Source organism: Panthera onca (assembly GCF_046562875.1).
Source record: "Panthera onca isolate mPanOnc1 chromosome Y unlocalized genomic scaffold, mPanOnc1 haplotype 2 h2.ChrY_unloc_7, whole genome shotgun sequence".
In the NCBI taxonomy this organism is placed as follows: Eukaryota; Metazoa; Chordata; class Mammalia; order Carnivora; family Felidae; genus Panthera; species Panthera onca.
Genome location: NW_027675870.1, coordinates 253,929 through 281,567, shown reverse-complemented (window position 1 = coordinate 281,567; position 27,639 = coordinate 253,929). Strand labels below are relative to the sequence as shown.

At 40.0% G+C, this 27,639-nt stretch overlaps 1 protein-coding gene across 1 annotated transcript in view; it reads right to left on the bottom strand.

The window, feature by feature from the left end:
• Window positions 1-27,639, bottom strand: part of LOC145715284 (coiled-coil domain-containing protein 71L-like) — a 196,686-nt gene that overhangs the window by 1,662 nt on the left and 167,385 nt on the right. The window contains exon 2 of the mRNA XM_081794943.1: window positions 10,764-11,543. Within this exon, the coding sequence (XP_081651069.1) occupies window positions 10,764-11,543 (780 nt within the window). The remainder of the gene's footprint in view (window positions 1-10,763; window positions 11,544-27,639) is intronic.

The window sequence follows — 27,639 nt, the reverse complement described above, 5'->3', positions numbered from 1 at the left end:
ATAGGTCTTCAGATTGAAAGTGGAATCGAGGACCAGTGCACACAAGGAGACTCATTCACACCTGGACCTAATTTGGATAAAAATATCCTGGACTTTGAGCTGATGTTACAAGGGTTGGGTCTTTAAGAGAGAGGATTCTTGGGGTAAGGTGAGGATATTTTCCATGCAGGATGAAAGTGAATAATAGGAGGCCAGCAGACAGGCTGTGGCAGTCTAAAATATGTTCATAAATTCTCTTTTAAGCCCTTCAAAAGGTGAACCTCCATTCCCTTTTCCTTAAGCATACGCCAGACGTACTGAATGGTTTTGAAAAATACAAGAAGGTGAAAGTGATGGTGAGTCAAAAACACTCTAAAGAGCAGATATTGTAGTTCCAATGATGTTGTGATCAGGGAATGATCGATGGAAGGGGCAACTGGCCAATAGACGCTAGAATTCTATGAGTGGAAGAGATGAACATAAGGGAAGAGAAACAAAAATACTATAAAATCAGGGAGGGGGCAAAACATAAGAGACTCATAAATATGGAGAACACACTGAGGATCACTGGAGGGGTTGTGGGAGGGGGAATCGGCTAAATGGGTAAGGGGCATGAGGAATCTACTCCTGAAATCCTTGTTGCACTACATGCTAACTAATGTGGAGGTAAACTTTAAAAATTAAAAATAAATAAAATAAAAAAAGAAGCTAGAATTGTACACCTATCAAAATTATCAATTCAATTTGAGAGTGGACTCAAGATATCTTCAGATGTGCAAAGACTCAGAACATTTGATTCTATTCATTCTTCATTAGGAAGTTATCTGAAGGTGTACTCCAGCAAAACAAGGAGTGAAAAAAATAAAGAAAAATTATACTTAATAATAGCCAACATTAACAGTGTTTATTTTTGTGCCAGACACTGTTATGGGTTATTTTCACATATTATTACATATTAACCACACAAGAAACTTATAAAGTACATACAATTACGATTATTATCTTCTAGAGGAGGAAATAGGGTTATAAAGAAGCCAAATAACTCATCCAACATCCAACTTACACAGTTGGTAAGTGGAAAAGTAAAGACTAAGTCCAGGCCGTCTGGCTCTAGAGTCCAGGCTTTTAAATGCTCCCTCACTCCCCAGATAGCCATCTTACCATGAAACCATGGAAACAAACGGGGACTGTAGCAGAGGAAAATCACAGGAAGGAAGCTATGAAGCAGACCTACTGAGTCACCACCTAAATGAGGCAGGAAAAGAGAAGGGTCCATAAGTGACCTCTAAGAGGTTAACAGGAAGATGTCATAAGTGGCATGATTTGAGAACACTGAAAGAGTGCAATAAAACAAAGAAGTGCAATTAGAAAACCAAGGAGAGCGAGAAAATATCCGTAAGATGGTCTTAGTCTGAATGAGCCAAGTGAAACATGGCGTGGTTTAAAGCACTGATGGAACACAAAGAAAAAGGACCCATTTCACCTTGATCCCAGAGATGTTCTCATTCAGCAGGTCCAAGGACTCAAGGAAAAGTGTAGTAATTCTAATGTTTGCATATTATTTAATAATCCCAATTTTAAACCATTTATTAGTTTTCAAGTTTTAGAATCAACCTTGAACAATCTAAAGAGGCTTGATTGCAGAGCATAATACCAGTGTTAACAACAATGACAAACAGAAGTCCAAAGCTGATGGGAGACCGAGAAAAAGTGCAACAAGGTTAAGGAAGACATTTATCTTACAATGTAAGGAATGAAAAATGACAGTACAGGTAAAGGAATTAGGTCTCTATTTTAAAATTTCATCTTGTGGGGTACCTGAGTGGGTCAGTGAGTTCAGAATCCAACTCTTGATTTTGGCTCAGATTATGATCTCACTGTTCATAAGACTAAGATGAGCATTAGGTTCTGCACTGACAGAATTCTCAGAAGTCTCTCTCTCTGCCCCTATCCTGCTTGAGCATATGCTCTCTCTCTCTCTCTCTCTCTCTCTCTCTCTCTCTCTCAAATAACATATATTCATTCACACATGCATACATACATACATACATACATACACACATAAAATTATATCTTGTGATGGTTAATTTCATGTTTTAACTGGACTAAGCCATAGGGTACCCAGATATATGGTTAAACATTATTTCTAGTGAGTCTGTGAGGACATTTATTAGTACAGTGAACATCTGTATATCAGGAGACTAAGCAAAACATATTGCCTTGACAAACACTGGGTGGCCTCAACTAATCGGTTGGAGACCTGAATGGAACAAAAGGCAGAGTAAGAGAGAATCCACTGTTGTGTATCTGAGTGTCTTCAAGCTGCGATATTGGTCTCCTGACTTCAGACTCAGACTTGGAGTGGAACATACATCATCAGCTCTCCTGATTCTTAGGCTTTTGGAGTCTGCCTGGAACTAAACTACTGGATCTCCTGGGTCTGCCCTTCTCAGCCTCCATAATCCTGTGAACCAATTCCTATTGATACTGAGTCTCTGGAGAACCCTAACTGGGACATATATGTAACTTCATCCATTATGTCTTTTTGCCCTCAGATCCAGTTCCTGCACTTCTCCTACAGACTGTGTTTCCGGGTTCCTTGCCACCTGGCTTCCAGAGGGGTTTGACCAGTGGGTGTTTGATGGGAGAAAGGGAGGAAGGTATAAGCCCAGAGGTTTTTCTCTCGCCCGCTCCACTTGCTACTGGTGATTTTATCTCCTCCAAATTCTAGCTTCTTTCCAAGAGCCTCTTTCCCCATGTTCTCAGTTCCTGCTAGGTATGGTTCTGAGTTTCTCTAGCCCTGGGGGTGGAAACAGCTTTCTGATGATACTAATTCCTGATTGCTTCGCCATCCTTTGTTTGGCTTCTGGGATTTCCCATCACGTGTGTAACTCTTTAAAATACCGATAGTGACTCACCGGCTGGCGGGACCTGACTGAAACAGTACAAAGATAGAAGTTCAGGAATATATCAGAAGGTGAGGAGAGAGAAGACAGGTGGCTTAAGCGACCTATATACCTCATGTTCACATAGGAAGTCAGTAGACGGTGCTTAAAACTGACAAATCAATAAGCAGCAGTATGCTACATTACTTATATTCATGAAGATACCTAAGAAAAGAATATAAACCTGGAACAGTTAAAAGTGTTGCCTGAAATAATGGAGGCAGTAAAGAGACCTGTGGTTGCCAGGAACTCAGGGTGGAAGGGAGAGATGAATAGTAGATGAAGCACAGGGAATATTTACGGCAGTGAAACATCTTGTAAGACAGTGAAATGCTTTGAACCATGGCATTGTGCATTTGTCAAAACTCACAGAACTGCACACCACAGTGAATGCTAAGGTAAACTTGGGACTTTCGTTAAGAATAGTTTCCATTTTGGCTCATCGGTTGTAACAAATGTACTACACTGACACATGAAGTTTACAATAGGGAACATTATGTTTTTGGGGGTAGGAGGGAGAACAGGGGAACTCTGTACTTTCCAGTCTTCTTCTGTAAAGCAAAAGCTGTTTTAAAAAATAAGCTCCCTTAAGGAAAGGAAGGCAGAGAGACAGAAGAGGAGGGAAGGAAAGAGGGAGAAAGGGAGCTACTTAAAAGTCATGCAGGAAACTTAAATGTGGATTACTAAGTGAAGGGAACAATCCGAAAAAGCCATATGCTTTACGATTCCAACTATGATAACATTCTGGAAAAACAAAACAAAACAAAACGACAACAACAATGACAACAACAACGACAAGAACAACAACAACAAAAACACCTTCGGAGACAGTAAAAAGACCAGTGGCTATGAGGGTTTAGGGGGAGAGAGGAAGTGGTAATAGGTGGAGCACAGGGCACTTTAGGGTGGTGTAACTATTCTGTATGATACTGCAATAGTAGGTACATACCATTTACATTTCTCAAAACTTATGAATCTATATAACACAAAATAAACCCTAACTGTTAATGATAATGTGTCTAATGATAATATGTCAATCAATAATGGCTCATCCACCACTTATAATTAATGTATCCACATTAGTGCAAGGTACTATAGAAACTAGTGGGGGTGAGGAAACTGGATTTTTTGTGTAATTTGTCTCTAAATCTAAAATTGTTCATACAAAATGGTCCGTTTAAAAAAACCCTGATTTTAAAAAAAAAGAGAAAAGAAAACAAAAGAAAGTGTTGCCTCTGGGGAAGAGGTGTTCGTGGGGGAAACAAAGCTTTTGTTTTGTTTATTGCAAGTCCTGATCTGCAATTTGGATGTTATGGGTATTTTTTTTAACTATTTGTAGACAATACCTGGATTGAAATTTCTCAAATAAAAAAAAAATCTGTACACCTGCCAGCATAGATAACATGAAAAAGACCATATTAGCAAGTGTTGGCAAAGCTATCAAGTATTCAGAGCTCACAGACACTATGCAGGCACTACTATAGAAAGAAGTTCATGTAAATTGGTATAACCATTTTGGAAACAGTTTGGAGGAATCTTACCACAGCTGATAAGTTGGATGACATGCGACCCAGCAAATTCCCTCCTAGATAAATAAATACTATTCTAAAACATGTTCACCAAACAACGTGTCCTATAATATTCACTGAAGTTTCATTCATAATTACCCTAAGGCATAACCTACCTAAATGTCCACCAAGAGTTGCGGAAATATTGTAAACTATTCATATAAGGAAATTCTATACACCAATGAGCATAAAGGATCTATACACACAATAACATGAATATCACTAACATAAGTTTGAGTGAAAGAAGCTAGGTGTAGGACACATAATTCCATTTCTATATAGTGCAAAAACAAGCAAAAGTTGTATATTTTGTAAGAAGTCAGAATAATTCCTGTCCCAAAGGAGAGATAGACCGTGACTGAAAGAGGCACAGGTGGTCCCTTGGGGTATTGGTACCTTGTTTAATGAGTGCAGGTTCCACAAGTATATTGAACTTAACTTCATCAAGCTGTGCTCAGAATACTTTTAATAATATATGTCCTTTTTGGGTGCCTGGGTGGCTCAGTCGTTAAGTGTCCAACTTTGGCTCAGGTCATGATCTCACGGTTTGCGAGTTCGAGCCCCACATCAGGTTGTGTGCTGACAGCTCAGAGCCTGGAGCCTGCTTCGATCCTGTGGCTTCCTATCTGGCCCTCCCCTGCTCACACGGTGTCTCTCTCTCAAAAACAAACAAACATGAAAAAAAATAATATATGTCCTTTTGAATGTATACTATACTTCAGTAATCTTATTTTCATCTGAGTGCAGACCCATAAAACACACCCTTTTTTCTCTACTGTCTCTACTAAACATTTAAAGAATATGTACTTTAAACATAAATATATTTAAAATATGTAAAAATAAATATAAACATATAAATATATGTACTTTATACACATTTTACATAACTTATTTCAGTAGTTGGAAGAATGTCAACATTAACATTTCTATGAATACCTTTCAAAGTAAGAAAAGTTCAGTTTTGAGTCCCCTAGAATATTTATTCAAATTTGCTTGGGAGACATACTGTCCCATCTTTTCTGAGCACTGCTTTACTTTTGGGCTCTGGATATGTCCCGCATGTTATAAATTTCAGTGTAAGGTGACATTGCCCAGACAGGGAGTGCTGACGATAAGTCATTGCTCTTGCAAAATCTGCAGCCAGGCTCAGTTTTGATCTTCTTGCCACCGGATAAATTCCATCTAGGGAAATTCTTTTATTGTTAATTTCAGCTACTGTAACTTTGACTTGCTCCCCAACCTAGAATATGTTGTTATTCCTTCTGCAGGTGGGAGTGGAAAGAGAGCTAAGTCACAGGCATTAGACCCAAATCTAAAGATGAGTGTGTCCATGCTTCAACTGTGAGGCTATCTATTCCCTATGGTAACAACGTTCTGCTATTTCAAATCTAACTACTGCACTTACTTGTCTCCTTTAACACAGGAAGTACAAAACTCACACATATTGCTTCAAATTTAGTTTTGTACATGTAAACTCACACGGATTTACAGCAAACAATAAAGAGCTTACCCAAAATGAAAATTTCGTGGTGACATTTGGCAAGTTCGTGATCGGTAACTCTTATTATTTGTATAAATTCTCAGATAATTTAATATACATAACAGTATCTTTTAAATATATTTCGGAACAAGGGACAAAAAGACCCCAAATATCTAAGGAAGTCTAGAAAACCTCCAACAGTGAAAACTACCTAATAAATCAACTTAACCTCACCACCTGCTGTCCTTTCCTCAACTAAACCCACTCATACATTACCTTCTCATCATTTGTCTTTTGGCTTTCTCAGACCACACTCTATTTTCAGGATGTTAAACTCGCAAGTACCTCTCAGCATATATATTTATTTTCAGCCCACATGCCTCCAATTAATAGCATTTATGAAGCATTTTCTATGTGTTCACCCATTAACATCCTTTTTTAATCCTTTCAGTAGTCCAATAGTTTACTTTACTAACCACATCTGATTCTTCAGGAAGCTAAAGCACAGAGTATTTCTGTAACTTACGTACAGTTCCAATGGTTTCCAGTGGTCAATCTTTCATCCCACTGCAGGCAATGTGATCCACAGTTAGTACGCTGCTGCCTCCAATTATTAATAGGAACTCAGACACAAAGACAAATCCAGGGCACATAATACTATGAATCCTGCCCTTGCTAGCACTCTACGTCTACCCCCTAGGCTGTAATGAAAATTCTGGCTTTACTTTATTCTCTAGGACAGCCTTTACTGCTGCTACTCTTATGCAGCACACTTACGTTCTTTTATAATATAAAAATACGTGAGTGTTAGGCTTTCTATCGCTACTAGAAGGGGGTTGGAGTCAGGACTCAAAATGAACTTTGATGCAGTTTTAAAGTCTTTATTGTGGCAAACTGGGTACTGGTTTGGACTGTGGCATGAAGCATTGTCTCAGAGATTCACTAGATCATCAGACTTGATATTGACAAACTGTTGACTCCCAAAATAGCATAAAAACCATATCTCCAGGCTTCCAGGGTGTTGACGTTAACAAAAGAAATAAAAATTTCTCACATTGTTTTGCGATTCACATGCAAACATAAGATTCCATTTCAAAAACTTTCTAACATCATGAAAATAGACAGATACTGCATATTCTCTAACACATATGTACAGTTAATACATTAAAAAGAAAAGTACAAGCAGATCGTAAATCTTAATCATAAGTGCACATTAAACTGTCCAAATACACAATTCAGTTCCATGGCAAACAACTGAGTTCTATTTCCCATAAGACATGACTATCTACCAAAAATATTTTAAACACACCAATAAAGCAAATTTTATATATATATCCACTAAATAATATAAATATTATATATATAAATTATATATGCACTAAAAACACTCATTTTATGAGCTCCGTGGCAATCCTTGGAACACCAAAAAACTATGAGTTCAAAATTGCTCAGATTTCTTTGTATTCAAATATGTTTCATGCATTTTTATTCAACAGTGTTCAGAACACTAGTACTATTGTTTGCACACAGCAAATCAATATGTGTCAGCCACCGGTTTAAATTATACTGGAAAAATTGTGTACTCAAACTTGGACAAAACACACAGCACAACAGTGACAGTACACAACAATGAAGCTTGCTCTCCACAATTATAACATTACTGGTTCTGTAAGGAAAATTAAGTTGCTGGGTGACAAGTAGAAGGTGGATAAAAATGACATCAGGAATTCAAAAGCTTATTTGAGGTGCCAGTCACCACATATAGGCACTCAAGCATAGCAAGGTCACAAACTTCCTCCTTACTTGTGCCATATGAGATATAAAGGTACGAGAATGAATAAAGACTATGGGATTTATTTCAAAAATCTGTACAACCTAAGCGCAGACTCGTTTTAGAAGACAGTAAATGAATGCCTCACCAGAAAGGCGACCGTGTCAAGTTCCTTTTCACGGTCTGCCCAAAAGGATACATAAAATACTTTCATTTTCCTATTAATATATGAATCAACTATATTAGTTGTTTCTTCACATTTTATAAGTTGTAAAACAAAACTTCAGCAAGGTTTTGCTAAAAACTTAGCAAAAACAAAGATTTTTTTTTAACATCCTGTTTTTTAAACTAGAAATGGCAATATTTTTTAAGGGACCAGCTAAACAACATATTGAATTCAGGATGGACATTCAGATCCAAACCGAAATCGGATAGCCCAGATAACCCAAAGCGTGAATGCAAGTTCAAGTGCAACAAAGTAACAAGGTATAGCAGGGAAAAACTAAGATTCTCAGTTAAGTTCAAATAACTGCATGGTGTCAATGGTTGTGTTTCAAAGCTGTGCTGAGCAAAGTTATCCTCCCAGCTACATCTAATTTCAAAACCCTCTGGGAAGCTACCTCGGTAAGCTATATGTTGAAATTACATTCTAATATGGTCATTGGATTCATTTTAATTATTATACATTTATATAAAATAGGGAAGTTGTACAAATATGTATCTTTCCCTCAGGGGCTAATTAGCTAAAACAGTTACTTTGGGAAGGGTGGGGGAGAAAAACCTCTGTATTTGAAATACCATTGGCCATGGAAGCTAGTAACGAAAATTTATATAAGCTTCCTATGAAACGAGTATAATTTAACCCTCTGCATCTTTTAAATAATTATTCACTTTTATTTACTTATGTGGCAGTATTTGTAACAACACATTATCATTGAGTAGTGAAAAAAAGAATATGAGGCTTACTGGGAAACTGTATATTAGGAAGCTATGCCATTTGAACTCTACAAGCCCAAGAGTCAAAATCACAACTCTCGGGGCGCCTGGGTGGCTCAGTCAGTTAAGCGTCCGACTTCGGCTCAGGTCATGATCTCACGGTCCGTGGGTTCGAGCCCCACATCGGGCTCTGTGCTGACAGCTCGGAGCCTGGAACCTGCTTCAGATTCTGTGTCTCCCTCTCTCTCTGACCCTCCCCCATTCATGCTCTGTCTCTCTCTGTCTCAAAAATAAATAAACATTAAAAGAAAATTAAAAAAAAAATCACAACTCTCATTATTCCCCTAAAAAGCTGCCAAGCAGAGAGAAACCGTAGTATGGAAGATTTAATAGGTCATGTTTCAGCCTGGGATGGATGGTTCTATTGCAGAATACTTAAACTTGAAAGAATAATGGTACAAAATCACTCCTTGGCCCTTCTGATATCGCGTAAAATCTGGCTGCGGCACCACTGACTAAACACCATTAAGTCTTGCTGCAACCAATAACTGAGGTCACTTGGATAATCAAGAATTCCATGCTGGGCCACATGATATAAACACTATCATAAAAGTGAAAAGTACTCTGTGTGGCTCTCCTGTTTGATCCCTGTGGTCTTTGATTGTCAAACAAAAGACCAATACCTGCTAACATAACTGTGCATGGACATAAGATAATAAAGGAAAGTCCTGGAGCAGAACTGTTAACCAACTGCCATGATATTGATAAGAGTGATGCATGGTAATGTGGATATTTCCTGTTATCCAACAACGACAAAAACAAGTGAGGAAAATCTATTTTGCCCAAAGATAACCTCAACCAGTTATTTGGTGCCAAAAAAAAATGTACCACCGCTCTAGATCAGTAATACTTCAGAGAATTCCAACGGCTATTATGTATGCAGGTTTAGTCACCACCCTTACCCATACTCATTTACACTATGTGATTTCTATTTTAAAATAAATTATCCTGGAAAGATTCCCAGGTCAGTATGTGAGATTGGTACAAGGCCAAGTCATTTCCGAGTGGATTCCATCCATGTCCATAACCAGCACCAGTTTTTTATTCATTTATTTTTTGAAATTCACTCATTGGTTTTTAATAGAAACCATGTGGTTTCTCAATGCACTTTCAATTTTACCCACTTATAAAGAATTTCCCAAGTTAATTTTACTAAACAAAACCTTCCAAGTGTCTACCATTTCCTTTAGGAGCTCAGTAAACATAAACATTACATTTCAATATAAAATCTTTAGAAACGTCTTAAGAATGTGTACACAGTTGAACTTGGAATCTTTTGGTGTGTAATCACCGAGCCCATGACATTCAAAGCCATACAAATCCTTACATTATTAACAGTGATACGCTTGAATTTCTTAGACAATATCCTTGGTCAAAGCTTTGGAATCCAGTTAAAACTCAGAAAGGTGTGGGATTGAGAATACCCACTATTGCAATTGGTATTGAGAATACCAACTATTGCAACAACTTTCCACACATATTCGATCTTCCACACATATTCCACAGAATACATGGAATATTCCACACATATTCGTCCAGAAAGAGTGGCAGTCAAAAAAGGAAAGAAAGAAAGAAAGAAAGAAAGAAAGAAAGAAAGAAAGAAAGAAAGAAAGAAAGAAAGAAAGAAAGAAAGAAAGAAAGAAAAAAAAAAAAACAAATGGGGCGGGAGGAGCCGGGAGGTGGGTGAACAGCAAGGAAATTCTAGCTTTATTACACAAGCATGGAACCAAATTCCTTTGGAGGGGGTGGGGGTGGAAGTCTAACGACTTCAGACCAAGGAGGGAACAAGAGAGAACATGGATCTGCCCCTACAGTCCTGGAGACATCTCAATCTGGGGTTAGGAAGAAAGGGGACCTCCCTTGTGGTCCAGGGGTCTCCTCCCTCCGCAGACCCGGTGCTGGGAGGCAGGCGAGGGCACTGCTGCCCGGGAGTCCAAGAAGACGGCGCCGCATCCCGGGGGCGCGGGCGTGGACCATCTGGTGCTTCTTCGCCCATAAAGTGCACTAGGGGACGCGGTCCCGGCTGTCCCTGGTTCATCCCTCCAGGCACAGCCCGTCCCGGGTCTGAGAGGTCGCGCGGCGGTGGCCCGCATCTCACGCCCAGGCACTGGGAAGCGGCGGAGTCTCACCACGGGTTCCAGGTTCACTCCCAGGACTTGCCGCGCCTGGCGCCGCGCTTCTGCCAGGCTGCTCTCGACCCACACGTCGCCCGCTACGCGAAAGGTGGGGAAGGTGGTCAACGTCGGGGTGGCCGCCCTCCCACTCTCCTCCAGGGTGCGGCCCCTGGAGCAGGGCCCGGGTGCCGCGGGCTTACGGGGGCTGCTGTCCTCGCGGGACGGTGGCGGCGGGGGCGGCACCTTCCTCTGGCCGACCGCCACCGTCCGGGCTCCGTGGCGCCTCCGCCTGGCAGCTGGCCGGCGCGTCTGGAGGCGGGCCTCGGGGGGCTGGTGCCGGGGGTCCGGGACCAGGGCCAGGAGGGAGGAGTAGCCGTAGACGTCCTTGCTGCGCAGGATGTGGGGGGAGAACTGGTGCTTGAGGCTGCAGAGGTAGCTCCAGAGCTCCGCGACTGAGCTCATGAACTCCGTGCTGCGGGGCAGGAATAGCTTGAAAGCGTCGATCAGCGCCTTGGTGCTGCTGGCCAGCGACAGTCGCGACGGTTGCCACCGCATGTACACCACCTTCTCCTCAGGCGCCTCCAGCGCGGCCCCTCCTGCAGCGCTAGAGGCTCCTCCGCCGGCGGCCGGGGCCAGGGCCTCCCTGGGCCAGCGCCGCCTCCTCTTCATGCTGCTCAGGATGTGAGGCCGCTAGGGGCCGCCCGCGCTTGCCAGGTCTTGCGGCCGCCGCAGGGCCCTGATGAATTTCCTACCATGAAGCCAAATCAGGAGTCAGGCTGTGAGAGTTACATCGCAGTTGCTAGGAGACCAGGCGCTTTGTGAGGTCACAATGTCTGCACATCTTATCACGGTGGGCTGCCCAAAGCTGCCTTAGGTTTGGCTCTGTTTAAGATTATGCCCTTGAGAAAGACCTGCACGTAATCTTACCTGAGAAGGCCCATAATTCTTCACGAGTTCAAGAGGGTTGTCTTAGAGGTGAATGCACGGGTGCTTCAGCCTCCAATAATTCCATCTAACATGAAATGACACTTAGCGGTGGACAGTACACACACCTTGCAATCAAACATGACTCTAAGAGGGTTTTAGCTAATAAAATGCCTTGTCATGCAACGCACTGAAAGCCAAATTGAAATAACTACTCTACCCTTTCAAAGAATACCGATGTACTGTGCCTTGCTTAGGGTTCCATACGTGTGTTGCTACAGCTCACAGTTCAGGAAGCTGTTCTTCACAGCAGCAGCAAACAGTTTGCCTAGTTAGTATCCATGCTCACTTTCATGCAGTGTAGGGAAGACCGAGTCATTATGTGCTTAAGAGCAAAGCGTCAACGAATTCTGTGTGAGTGGCCAGTAGGGCATTCAGTGCCACTAAAACCTATTCGCTACCTACCAATTCATGATATTTCAGGTAAGTCATACACAAAGTAGTAAGAGACCGTATGGGATTCCAAGGGTAGAAAACGTGTTACACCGTCCGTGTAAGTGCTTTTGAAAGCAACCGGCATAGTCCATCCATCATCACCACATACACAATTCATTCACAAAATACTACAAAGACCACCCACCATGATCAATTGAAATCCATTTGGTATGAAAGGATGACTCCAAACTAGGTGAATCACTAAGAGTGATAAGTCATGGTAACAATCAGAAGAGAAACTTGCCAAGGTCAACGTGATACATGTGAGAGGCCTCTGTCTTTATCCAGCTCCTTTTCTTAAACACACAAACAAAACTTTCATCTACGCAGCTTAAGCTACTACTACCTCACGCTCATAAAGTGCTGAAAATGGAAAGCTATCCTCATATTCAGTAAGAGCAACCCCTGGATTTTTTTTTATTAAATGTAATTTATTTTCAAATTGGTTTCCACGCAACACTCAGTGTTCATCCCAACAGGTGCCCTCCTCAATGCCCGTCCCCCACTTTCCCCTCTCCCCAACCCCACATCAACCCTCGGTCTGTTATCAGTATTGAAGAGTCTCTTATGGTTTGCCTCCCTCCCTCTCTATAACTTTTTCCCCCCATCACCTTCCCCATGGTCTTCCGCTGAGTTTCTCTGGATCCACACATGGATGAAAACATATGGTATCTGTCTTTCTCTGCCTGCCTTATTTCACGTAGCATAATACCCCCCAGTTCCATCCACGTTGCCACAAATGGCCAGATTTCATTCTTTCTCATGGCCAAGTAGTATTCCATCGTATATACATAAACCACAACTTCTTTATCCACTTGTCAGTTGATGGACAGCTAGGCTCTTTCCATAGTTTGGCTGTTGTTGAAAGTAGTGCTATAAACATTGGGGTACATGTGCCCCTATGTCTCAGCACTCCTGTACCGCTTGGGTAAATCCCTAGCAGTGCTGTTGCTGGGTCTTCGGGTAGGTCTATTTTTAATGATTTGAGGAACCTCCACAATGTTTTCCAGAGCGGCTGCACCAGGTTGCATTCCCACCAACAATGCAAGAGGGTTCCTGTTTCTCCACATCCTCACCAGCATCTATAGTCTTCTAATTTGCTCATTGTAGGCACTCTGACTGGCATGAGGTGGTATCTCAGTGCGGTTTTGATTTGGATTTCCCTGACGGGGAGTGCTGTTGAGCATCTTTTCATGTGTCTCTTGAAAATCTGGATGTCTTTTTTAGAACAGTGTCTGTTCAAGTCTTCTGCCCGTTTCTTCACTGGATTATTTGTTTCCCGGGTGTGGAGTTGGTGAGTTCTTTTGATAGATTTTGGATACTAGCCAATTATCCAGTATGACTTTTGCACACATCCTTTCCCATTCGGTCAGTTGCCTTTTAGTTTTGTTGATTGTTTCCTTCACTGTGGAGAAGATTTTTATTTCGATGAGGTCCAATGGTTCATTTTTGCTTTTAGTTCCCTTGCCTTCGGAGATGTGTCAACTAAGAACTTGCAGATGCTGAGGTCAGAGATGATTTTTCCTGCTTTCTCCTCCAGGGTTTGATGGTTTCCTGTCTCACATTCATGTCCTTCATCCATTGTGAGTTTATTTTTGTGAGTGGTGTAAGAAAGTGGTCTAGTTTCATTCTTCTGCATGTTGCTGTCCACTTCTCTCAGCACCATTTGTTAAAGAGACTGTCTTTTTTTTTTCCATTGGATATTCTTTCCTGCTCTGTCAAAGGTTAGTTGGCCATAGGTATGTGGGTCCAATTCTGGGATCTCTATTCTATGCCATTAAGTCTACGTATTTGTTTCTGTGCCAATACCGTGCTGTCTTGATGGTTATAGCTTTGTGGTAGTGGCTAAAGTCTGGCATTGTGGTGCCTCTCACTTTGGTTTTCTTCTTCAGTATTACTTTGGCTATTCAGGGTTTTTTGTGTTTCCATACACATTTTATGATTGCTTGTTCCAGCTTGGAGAAGAATGCTGGTGCAATGTGATTGGGGCTGCATATAATGTGAGGACTGCCTTGGGTCATATTGACATTTCGTCAATATTTATTCTTCCAATCCACGAGCATGGGATGTTTTTCGCTTTCTCTGTATCTTCTTCAATTTCCTTCACAAGCTTTCTGTAGTTTTCAGCATACAGATCTTTTACATCTTTGGTTAGGTTTATTCCTAGGTATTTTTTGACTCTTGGAGCATTGTAAATTGGATCCGTTTCTTTATTTCTCTTTCTGTTGCTTCATTATTGGTGTATAAAATGCAACCAATTTCTGTACATTGATTTTGTACCCTACAACATTGCTAAATTCATGTATCAGTGTTAGAGGACTTTTGGCGGAGTTTGTCCGATATTCCATGTATAGTGTCATGTCATCTGCAAAAAGTGGAAGTTTGACTTCATCTTTGCAAATGATGATACCTTCAATTTCATTTACTGTCTGATTACTGATGCTAAAACTTCCAACACTATGTTAAACAACCGGGGTGAGAGTGGACATCTCTGTCTTGTTCCTGATCTCAGGGGGAATGGTTTCACTTTTTCCCCATTGAGGACGATATTTACTGTGGGTTTCTCATAAATGGCTTTTATGATGTTTAAGGTATGTTCCTTCTATCCTAACTTTCTTGAGGGTTTGTATTAAGTAAGGAAGCTGTATTTTCTCAAATACTTTTTCTGCATCTATTGACAGTGCACTATGGTTCTTATCTTTTCTTTTATTAATGTGATGTAGCACATTGATTGATTTGTGAATATTGCACTAGCCCTGCGGGCCAGGAATGAATCCCACTTGATCGTGTTGAATAATACTCTCTATATGCTATTGAATGTGATTTGTTAGTATCTTGTTGAGAATTTTTGCACCCCTATTCATCAGGGATATTGGCCTGTAATTCTCCTTTTTTTCTGTGTTTCCCGTTTGTGAAGCAAAGTAATGCTGACTTCATACAATGAGTCTGGAAGTTTTCCTTTCATTTCCATTTTTTGGAACAGCTTGGGAAGGATAGCTATTATCTCTACTTTAAATGTCTGATAGAATTCGCCAGGAAAGCCACCTGGTCTAGGACTCTTGTTTATTGCGATATTTTTGATAACTGATTCAATTTCCTCACTAGTATGGGTCTGTACACATTTTCTATTTCTTCCGGTTTGAGTTTTGCAAGTGTGTGTGTATGGAGGCATTTGTCCATTTCTTCCAGGTTGTGCAGTTTGTTGCCATAGAAGATTTTATAGTGTTTCCTGATGATTGCTTGAATTTCTGAGGGATTCGTTGTCATAATTCCATTTTCATTCGTGATTTTACCTATATGGGTCCCCTCTCTTTTCTTGTTGAGAAGCCAGGCTAGACGTTTATCACTTTTGTGTATATTCTCAAAAACACAACTCTTGGTTTCATTGATGTGCTCTACTGTTTTCCATTAGACTCCATATTGTTTATTTCTGCTCTGATCTTTATTATTTCTCTTCTTCTGCTCGGTTTGGGGTGTCTTGCTGTTCTGCTGCCAGTTCCTTTAGGTGTGCTGTTAGATTTTGTATTGGGGATATTTCTTGTTTCTTGAGATAGGCCTGGATAGCAATGTTTGTTGTTGTTGCTATTGTTGTTTTGTTTTGTTTTGTTTTGTTTTGTTTTGTTGTTCCCTGTCAGGACTGCCCTTGCTGCATCCCGAAGGGTTTGTATTGTTGTATTTCGTTTTCATTTGTTTCCTTATATCTTTTAATTTCTTCTCAAATTGCCTGGTTGACCCATTTATTCGTTAGTGGGATGTTTTTTAACCTCCATGCTTTTGGAGATTTTCCATCCTTTTTTCTGTGGTTAATTTAATGTCCCTTCAATTACCTCATTCTTATCAACAAGTTTCTGTATGTTTTTAATTAATTGTTTTATATATGTGTGTGTCTACGAATTTGGTGTGTAGACATTTAAAATGTTGAGCACTTCCTGATGGAGAGACCCTGAAATTAAAATAAAAAGCTCTTTGTCATCTCTTGTTACAGTCTTCAATTTAAACTCTACTTTGCATGATATAAGTTGGCTACTCCAGGTTTCTTTTGACCTCCAGTAGCATGATAGATAGTTCTCCATCCCCTCCCTTTCAATCTGAAGGTGTCCTCATGTCTAAAATCAGTCTCTTGTAGACAGCAAAGAGATGGGTCTTGTTTTGTTTTTTGTTTTTGTTTTTTCTATCCATTCTGATACGCTATGTTGTTTGGTTGGAGCATTTAGTCCATTGAAATTCAGTGTTATTAGGGAAAGATATGCGTTTAGAGTCATTGTGATGTCCGTAGGTTTCATGCTTAGAGTGGTGCACCAGTTTCCTTTCCCACCAACAGTGAGAGAGGGTTACTCTTTCTCCATATGCTCGGCAGCATCTGTGGTTTCCTGAGTTGCTCATTTTAGCCACACTGACTAGTGTGAGGTGGTATCTCAGTGTGGCTTTGATTTGTATTTTCCTGATGATGAGTGATGTTGAGCATCTTTTCATGTGTCTGTGGGCCATCTGGATGTCTCCTTTGGAAAAGTGTCTATTCATGTCTTCTGCCCATTTTTTCACTGTATTACATTTTCCAGGTGTGACTTGGGTAAGTTCTTTATACATTTTGTACACTAACCCTTTACCAATATGTCATTCGCAAATATCTTCACTCCTTCCATCGGTTGCCTTTTAATTTGGCTGATTGTTTCCTTTGCAGTGCAGAAGATTTTTATCTTCACCAGGTCCTGATAATTAATTTTTGCTTTTCGTTCCCTTGGCTTTTGAGACATGCCAAGGAAGAAATTGCTGCAGTTGAGGTCAAAGGTTTTTTTTTCCTCTTTTCTCCTCTAGTGTTTTGATGGTTTCCTGTCTACATTTAAGTCTTTCATCCATTTTGCATTTATTTTTGTGCACGGTGTAAGAAAGTCATCTAGTTGATTCTTCATCATGTTGCTGTTCAGTTCTCCCAGCACCACTTGTAAAGAGACTGTCTTCTATCCATTGGATTCTCTTTCCAGCTTTGTCAAAGATTAGTTCACCATACATTTGTGGGGCCTCTTCTGGCTTAACTATTCTGTTTCATTGGTTAATGTGCCTGTTTCTGTGCCAATGTCATACTATCTTGATTACAGCTTCGTAGGAGAGTCAAAAGTCTGGGATGCCTCCCACTTTGGCTTTCTTTTTTCAACATAACTTTGGCTACTCAGGGTCTTTGGTTGTTCCGTGCCAATTTTCAGATTGCTTGCTCCAGTCTGGAGAAGAATGTTGGTACAATTTTGATTGGTATTGCATTAAATGTGTAGATTTCTTTGGGTAGTATTTACATTTTAACACTATTCATTCTTCCACTCTATAGGCATGGATTGTTTGTTTGTTTGTTTGTTTGTTTTTTCCTGATTTTGTTGTGTCTTCATCATTTTCCTTCATACATTTTCTATACTTTTCACTGTACAGATCTTTTACATCTTTGGTTAGGTTTCTTGCTAGGTATTTTACGGTTCTTGGTGAAATTGTAACTGGCAGTGATTTCTTGACTTCTCTTTCTGTTGCTTCCTTATTGGTGTATAGAAATGCAACCAGTTTCTTTACACTGATTTTGTATCCTGTGAGTTTGGTCAATTCATGTATCAGATCTAGCAGCGTTTTCATGGAGTCTTTTGGGTTTTCCGCGTTCAGTCTCACGTCATCTTTGAAAGGCCAAAGTTTGACTTTCAGTGATATATGTTCAGTAAGTGTAGATAAAAAGAATTTACTCTTTGGGCTCTATGTTTACTTCATAATTGCACAATAAGTGAGAAATAAGCAAGAACTGTGCATGTTATCCCACATTAGATTTGGTAACTGGAATCTAACTCTTTAAAATATATTGAATTCCTCATGTTATGGATAGAAGTATGAAACATCTAACTTCACCCAGTGCACACGTGTGTATTTGTAAACACATATGCTAATCAGCAAAATTGTAATACTAGTGAGTTGTACCATATTTTACACGTTCATGGTACAGGTAATATTGTTTTACCATCTTTATGGTAGCAGCCCAAATAAGATATTTGGAAGCAAGGAGAGAATCCAGAACCTACAGGGTACATTCTCCATGCTCTATCCTGGCTTTCAAATAAATGAACAAATGGACTTAAAAAAAAAGATTGCACTGGTAATCATGTTTATGCAATTGTGCAATAACTTTTTATGGACTCTAGCCATAATAAGAGTGCACGTGAATAAGGTTTGGAAATAACACCTATTTATAACTTTGTTTGACATGGCAAACTCACTAGCAAAATATACTTTCAAAAACTTTTTAATTTTTAGTATTAATCTTTTCAGATATTCTATAAGGCCCAATCACATCTTACTCCACATGTAGAAGAGCAAAGGTAGAAATGGTGAACTTTGCATGTGTTACAAAGGCTATTACATGATATTATTTGATATCCTAGAATTTTAAACAACTATACAGCTGCACGACTCATGCTAGGTATTTAAAACTTGACATATTTTAGCTTTCTGCTTTTCATTATTTAATAGTTTTTTAGAATTAGCTTTTGCTACAATCGCATAACTATTAACTTGGGTAATAGACATCCAAGTTTCCAGCTTATCTGTTTTTGTATCAGTGATTAAAGTCAATCCCTATGTTATTGCCTTTTTAATTAACCATGGCTATTTTTTTTTAGTTCTTTTCTCACTGCAATACTAAATTTTCTGCTGTCTTCTATGCCTTTTTTCAAGCCCAGTGATTAATCGTATGACAATTATTCTAAATTCTTGCTGTTATACTGCTTTTATCTATTTTGATCAATTCTTTAACGGTCACTTCTCCGGGAATTTCGTCTGACGGTAATTCTTCCGTTTCATCATTGTGGATAGTTTTCTATTCCTTATGTGTTTCAACGTTGTTGTTGTTGTTGTTGTTGTTGTTGTTGTTGTTGTTGTTGTTGTTGTTGTTGCTGTTGCTGTTGTTGTTTTGTTTTGTTTTGTTTTACGTGCTCTGCACCTGAGAGCACTGCTACATTAAAGTGGGCTCATCCCCTCTCCATGGCCTGGCCCTTCTGGGGGTGTGTTTTGGAAAGTGTTACTTGCTTTGCGTTGCTATGACTTTCGTTGTTTGATTTCTCATCTCAGAGTGAGTTTTGATAATCCCATGAGGTGTGCTTTGATTTGCTCCTTGAAGTACCGAATGAAGTAATTGGAGGTTTGCACTCTCTTGACAGGGGTTAAAACACCTTAAGTTGCCATGGATGGATGTTCTTGCCCTTCCCAACAATGGGGGTTTCTCCTGGTAGTGAGATCCTGGAGATGTGATGGCGCCAAAGCCCGGGCCCCACACAGACGGCTCCTCCGAAAGGCTCTGGGCAGCTGTACTTATGAAAGCCGCTCATTTTCTGATTTCCCAGAGGTTACCTTGGACAAAATTGTGGATTTTTTTAATTACCTGGCCCCATCAATTTCTTCTACCAGCCAGATCTTAGATTGTATGCAAATGATACCTCACAGTTTGCTTTTCCAATTTGTAAAGTGCAAGTATACTGCCTATGTTCAGGATAGTTGTGAGATTATTGGTAATGCTGTAATACGTGTGGAAAAATCCTGGCACATTACACTCAATAAACACTGTATTTTTTTGATTTCCTCATAGTTGTCACTACATCCATGCAACCTGTATCTCCAGGGTGGGGTCTTTCGTAGGTCAAAATGTAAGCTACACCATAGAAGCTATCAACAAGGCAAACTCTTTTTCCTATTCTTGAGGAGGTGACCCATCCCTTTTTTTGAATATGAATATTAACTTTGGTGGTAGAGATTATTGAAGACTTGAATGTATATTGCAGTCCAGCACACCGGGAGATAGTTAAAAGTGCCCTATTTCAGGCACTGTGGATATACATATCGAGCACTTTAGGTGTCAGGTGCTATTAGGTTCAAGTACACAGTGATAATCAAACATGCACGCTCCATATATACAGGATATTTCAAACCTTAGCTACAAAAGGTACATGTGTAATTACAACTTGTGGCAAAATGCTGTTAAATAAAAGACTAAATATTATGAGAAGGAATGACACAGGGGACAAAATGTCAATTAGAGGATTGGCCAACAAAGGTTTCTTGGGGAGAAAAGTCCTTTATTCAAACTTGGACCCGTAGCAAGTACGGTAAGGAAACTAGCAAACACAAAATGCATTCTAAGCGGCACCTACGTGGGTCTAGTTTGAGAAACCAGGAGAAGAGACGGTCCCAATCACCTAAAGAAAGGAGATTGAGGAAAGATGGCATTAGAGGGGTGACAAGACAGGACTGCCAACGTCTGGTGGTCACGTTACAGATTCTGTGTGTCATTTTGAGTACAGTGGAGATTAGAGGGTTGTTTTCAGCAGAGGAATGAACTGCTCAGATTCAGGATTTTTGGATTGCATTCCTGATGCAGTGAAAGGAATGGACTGGGATTTTGGTGGGAAGGGAAAGACAGCATGGGGCTAAGAACGAAAATGGAGAGTAGGCAGAAGGTGGTGAGAAACTAGCTGGCTTGGCATACGTTGGAGGTGGAGTTGAGAACCCCTGCTGCTGAATGGATCACGACAAAGACGTTGAGGAGGGAATGACTGACAATGAGTCTCTTTCCCTCTTGAGCAACTGAAGACAATGTCCCATTAACAGAGAAACACAACAGGGGTTAAGTTGGTCATGGATTTCAATTGTTTATTGATTGGGTATTAATTCACATACTTACAGAAGTTTGCTTAGAATTTTAACTTTTCGTTGTTTTGTGTCTACCAAATTGCTTTGTTATTACCATCTTCAGGTTCTAACTGATGGTCTCCAATTCTTCGCTGTCAACAAGACCTTCTTTCATAAGATTATGGAATTGATGGGTTATGTAGGTACCTCATCTTCTACCCAGTCTTTGTCATCGTCAAAAATACTTAATGGCCACTGTTGTAGAAGAATCTCAAACTCCAACAGGGTTGTTCTCAGTGTTCTTGGAATGCCTGCCCCTCCTTTTTTCCCACACATTTGCTTTTGTTTCCTTTGTCCTTCTCCTTTGTGCCTGCCAGCTAGAAACTTGGTCATCCTTTAAGATTCTTTGTGCTATGCCTCTGAGATGCCTTTACTGATCCACTCGCTCAGTGGACTTCTCCTGATACATGAAACTTGACCTTGAAGTCTTACTGTGCTTTGTATGGTATTTGGGTTTTTTTCTACCCTCAAATATTATAAGTTTCTTGAAGGCAAAGATGAGGTCTTCCATGCTTCCAGAAAATTTTATAAACACTCAAACATGGTCAAAGTTTAGAAATCTTTCTAGGTGAAGTGGTTGAGTCAACGTCAAATCAGGTGGGAGGGGAGTCTGCTGAAGGAATTTTCGGATTCAAGTGCAACCTTGAAACAACGTTTACATCACAAACCAGAGGCAATTACCTAACTTCACAAAAATAATAAGTTACTGCACATATCTTCACGTTTCACAAAAGAGTTATATCATGACCTCGGTTTTCTCCTACCTCTCAATGCATATTGGAGACTGAACTTGAAGAACGTGTTTTCAGAGTTTTGTGATACCTCAATGTTAACTGTTGCAGTACTTTCTAGAGTCACATTGTTCGTTTTTGGCTTTCATTCTCTGACATATATTCATCGAGACAGATTCTGGGCATGAATCCAAAAAGCAGTTTCAGGAAACTAGAAAATTAAAGAGCACCAACTAAATTTTCAGTTGTAACAGTTACTACTAAGGAGATCTCATTTAATTCTGTCTTTATCTGGACCATGGAAAATTAACTCTTGCCTTTTCCAGTCTCAGTATTTATGGAGCTGGTATACCAAACTAGGGTATGTCTAGATATTTGATACCCTAATCTCACACTCAAGTGTGCCGTATCATGGAACACATATTTTTCAAACATGTCTAAAGACGTTTCCTTTGAGAATTTGGGGAATTTTCCACATATTATGGAAGCCATGCAGAGTCTCTTAAAGCCTATAGGTAGTCTTTTTGTGTAGGAGCTTTATGAAAAAAGAAGAAGAAGAAGAAGAAGAAGAAGAAGAAGAAGAAGAAGAAGAAGAAGAAGAAGAAGAAGAAGGAGAAAGAGGAGGAGGAGGAGGAGGAGGGGGAGGGGGAGGGGGAGGGGTAGGAGGAGGGGGAGGAAAGAGATGTCAATATGGCCACAAAATAATTTTTACATTGCATTTTATTGTCCAGAAAGCGGAACCCATTGAGAATTCCTTAAACTGGATTCATCTCCTCCTTTTGTCTGGGGATTTCAACATCTACCCTAGTGGTTCTTAACCCAAGCTCAAATTAGAGTGATCTGTGGAACTGCCATCTAGACATCAGGGTGATTCTGATGTACAGCCAGGGTTTAAGGATAAGGCAGCTAACTAAACATTAACGCGCTGTAGTAGATACGCTTCATGCTGAGCACAGTAATAGGGAAATGTTCATAGCAGGCTTCCGTATAATAAGTACAGTATGGAAACATACATTCCAAACCTGAATCAACAGTAGAATGGATAAACAAATTGTTAAATAATCATGTAATGGAATACAATGTGGAAGTACCAATCCCTGAGTTACACCTATCCAAAACAACTTCGATGAGCGTTATAATGTTGAACGGAAGAAGCCAGATCTAAAGAAATACATATTATTCCATTATATTTTTATAAAATTCAAACATGGATTAATTTAATCTCTGTTGCTCAAAGTCAGGATATTGATTACATTGGGGAAGGGAGATGGAGCAGGAATGGGGAGTGATTGCAGGGAGAGAATTCATGGTGCTGTTAATGTCCTCCTTTTGGAGTTTCATGGAAGTTAGAGGCCTAAGGTTATACAATATAAAATTATGTATTTACTTTACATTTTCAGTATGTCCTCAAACCTATATGCTGAACTAATTGCAGAAGTTCATCTGTATTAAAAGCAATAGAATCCTTTGAAATAAGCTCTTTGGCCAAAAAAATAGTAACAAATTTGACAGTGGGATGGATCATTATGCGTCATGATTTGCTACTAGTTCTTGTTTTGTTTGTTTCTTTGTCTGTCTGTTTGTTTGCTTGCTTGCTTGTTTTTCGTGTTTAACATGATGTGGTCCTGGAGCAGACCCACTGAAGATGATATTTTGGAAGTTAATATATTAATTAGAGTAAGTGGGTTGATGAGTGTTCACTAAAGTCTTTCCTAAAGCCAATAGCATATGGTGTAAAGCCAATTATATGATTTTCAAACAAATGTAATATCTTATAAACTCACAGTTTTTATGGACTCCTGTGTGGCTCAATTGGTCAAGCATCTGACTTCAGGTCAGGTCATGATCTCACAGTCTGTCAGTTTGAGCCCGGAATCGGATTTAGATTTTGGATTCTCTCTCTCTCTCTCTCTCTCTCTCTCTCTCTCTCTGGCCCAGCTTTTAAACTTTCTCTCTCTCTTAAAAATATATCAACATTAAAAAAATTAAAACAATAAAAAATTAAAAAATAATGTTGATTTTGAGACAGAGAGAGCACAAACAGAAAAGGGGCACACAGAGGACACAGATGATCCAAAGTGAGTTTTATGCTGATGGCACTGAGTCTGGTGTGGTGCTTGTATTCACAAATTGTGAGATCATGACCTGAGCAGAGGTTGGAAACTCAGATGACTCAGCTACCCAGGTATCCGTTGACTCCCATTGTAATCTAGACCTTAGCAATGTTAACACTGGACTATTTGAAACTATCCTTGATATGTTTAATGTACCTAATAAATTTATGAATTGAAATATTTTATTTATTTAAATGATACTAGACTGAATCATTTATTTGAAACGTGATTTTATGATTATGGTAGTCTTAAAGTGTATTGCAGAAAAGTTAGAAAATTAAAAATAAAAAAGAAAGAAAAATGGTCATAAGTCAAACACTTGGTGATAAGCATATCTAAACACCTTTTTTTATGTTTATGTATTTTTGGCAGAGAGAGAGAGAATGAGAGACAGATGAGCAAGAGTGAGGGATGGGAGGAGAGAGAGAGATAGAATCATAAGCAGGCTCCACGCTGTCAGTGCAGAGCCTAATATGCAGCTTGGTCCCACAGACTGTGGAATCATAACTGAGCTGGAATCTAGAGCCAGATGCTGAACCGACTGAGCCATTCAGGTGCCCCTGGAGGTAAGCACCTCTAACACTGTGGTATAATCGCCACGGAAGAGGTATATGTACATGCATTAACCAAAATTAGCTATGTAGCTGTGAATCCCATTTCTGGTCATCTAGTGATACGAGCATTTCGCTAGGTCATAAATGTTCTGCAGGGCTATGAATTTTAAAGGCCACATAGCATGCCATAACCTATTTAAACACTGCTATTGATCATTTAGCGTGTTCCATTTTCTTGCTTCAATTAGTTGCTACAAGTAGAATTAGCTTTTCATGGTCTAGACACAGTTTAGTAAATGTCAATTAAAAAATAAAAAGATCTGCAGCCGGTAATGTGAGGCGGAGGAACAGGTATGACCAGATTTGGCTTCACCTTGTCTATTGGTGGCAGTCTTTACATCCTTCTCTCCCTCATCCTCTTTTTCTCCTCCTTGACCCACAACCCTCACCTCTTTATTGCTCCTTCTTCTCATCCTCCTTTCTCTGTCTATACTGGCCTCCTTGCTTCCCATCAGTACACACGTTCACAATCCTGCCTTGGGGAATTCATGGGTCTCTCTGCCTAGATCACCTTCCTGTCAGCAGGTAGTTCTCTCATTTCCTTGAGGTATTTATTGAACTGACACCTTTTTCAGCAGGACCCTCTGTGTCTAGTATTTCACCCTCTCTAGTATTTCACACCCCTTCCCCTAATTCTTATATCCTCTCCAAGATGTATTTCCTTTTTTTCCCCATTCATTATTCTCTACCATAGTTTCTATTTCCATTATCTTTGTCAGTCCCCCCACTGGACTATTAAGCACCAAGATCACAGTGATCCTTGCTCCTTTTGTTCACTAGTGGATCCTCAGGGTGTAGACTGTGTTGTCTCACTCTAAATGCTCCAAAAGTTTTTATTGAATGATTCAATGAATCAACATCACTCCTTCTTTCTTATGAAAGTTTTATAATTTTGTACTTTACACTTACATCTATGATCCATTTGAGTGAATTTTTATATAAGTTATGAATTTAAGTCAAGGCTTCTCTTAAGTAATTAAACAATGAACCGATTAATTAACCAATTAATCACTTAGTTCATTGATTACTATTGCATACGAACACTTAATTGTTCCAGTAACACTTGATGAAAGACTATATCCCTTTTTCTGTTAGGTTGGCTATATGTCATTATCAGAATTTGGGTGAGGATGCCTGTGTATGGGGTCAGTTTCTGGATTCTCTGTTCTATCTTGTGACCTGTGTCTCCATCTTTCTTCACTATGACACTGCCTTGATTACGGGAGGTTTATATTGAGTCTTAAAATTGTGCAACATGAGTTCTCCAACTTGGTTATTTTTCAGAGCTGTTTGGCTGTTCTAGTTCCTTTGTCTTTTCACACACATTTTAGAATCAGCTTGCTGATATCCACAAAAGAATCCTGGGATTTCAACTGGGATTGTGTTGAATCTCTAGATCAAGTTGATAATTGACATCTTACTAGCGAGGCTTCCATGGGTAGATATGGTATATCTCTCCATTTATTTATATCTACCTTGATTGATCCAAACAGCCTTCTGTGGCTTTTAGCATACAGATCCTGTGCATGGCTGTTAGATTTAAATGTAAGTATTTCAATGTTTGGTGTGATAATAAATGGTTCTTCAAAAGCATTTCCTATTCTAATTGTTCATGGCTTATGTATAAAAATACAACTGAGTTGTATATATTGAGCGTGTATTCTGGGGCTTATTTAATTATCTTTGAGTTCTAGAAAACTGACGTATACCCCTTAGAATTTGTTTCATGTTGATAACCCCATGATTTAAGAGTCGCGGCAGTTTTCAGGGCACCTTGATGGCTCCATCAGTTGACTACCAGACTGCTGGGTTCAGCAGCTCAGGTCATGGTCCCATGGTCAGGGGATTGAGCCCCGTGTGGGACTCTGTGCTAAGCATGGAGCCTGCTTAAGCTTCTCTCTCTGTCTTTCTCTCTCTCTCTTTCTCTCCCCGTCTCTGCTCATTCTCTCTTTCCAAAATACAAATTGAAAAATAAATAAATAAAAGAATCGAGATAGTTTTTATTTTTACTTTTTCCAATCTCAAGGCCTTTTCTATGCCTTTTTGTGAACATGCCACGCTTGTAATCAGGGGAGGTACTGGTGTTTATGTCGATTTGTACACAGAACTGGCAGATTCCTTGCTTGTATTGTCTCCTTCCTTGGATTTCTCCCAAACTTTCCCCAATCAAAATAGGATTCAGAGGGACCCTATTCTAGTTTTGGTTCAAGATGGCTGTGTAGGAAGGCCTTGAACTCAACTCCTCCAAGGTGAAAGAAGATTCCAACTACCTCCAGATTGACCTTAAACTTTCCAATTGATTAACTTTTTCTTTCCAGCTTCTCTCCTTCTTTATGATTCTTTATTTTTGAGACAGAGGGAGACAGAGCGCAAGGGGGGGGGGACGGGCAGGGATAGCAGGGGACATAGAATCTGAAACAGGCTCCAGGCTCTGAGCTGTCAGCACAGAGCCCAATGCGGGGCATGAACCCATGAACCATGAGATCATGACTTGAACTGAAGTAGGATGCGTAATTAGCCAAGCCACCCAGGCGCCCCCTCCCCACCCTCAGCTTATCTCTTAATTCAGGATCCTGAAAGCAAAGTATCACTTAATGGGAACTGAATCTACCGCTCTAGCAATAAGGACTGCCTGAGCCAATAAGACTCCACCCTCAAGCCCAAGACAATGACCAACCTGACCTTAGTGACCACCTGTGTATACCTACCTCTTTTTGTCCCACATTTTCCTTCCATAAACCTGGAAGTATTTTCAGCACGTTAGAGAGAGTCTTTGATGTGAGTCTGCTGCATTTCTTGTGTCAGCTTCTGAATAAATTTCCCATTTGTTTCACCTCCACTAGTTCCTTTGAATTGCGATCTTGTCAGTAATGGGTAGCCAAACCTCACCTTTTTTGGGTCCCCTGGAGCTAGGTGCTCTTGTTCCTGAACTCCCTGACTACATTTCTGTTGAACCAGCCAGAAGGTGAACTTCCAGTTTGTCCAGCTCCCTAGGATTGCACCCATTGATATAACAATTCCTCCTGAGGAGCTGAGGATTGACTGCACAGATTGTGCCTTACAAAACATAGAAAATTGAAAGACAGAAAATAAAGAAAACAGCAAGACAGAGAGACAGTAACAAAGGGAACACTCACCCCTAACGTTGCCAAGGACAGTTGGGGAAGGACCAGGAACAGACTACTCTGTCTTTGGGCAGAAC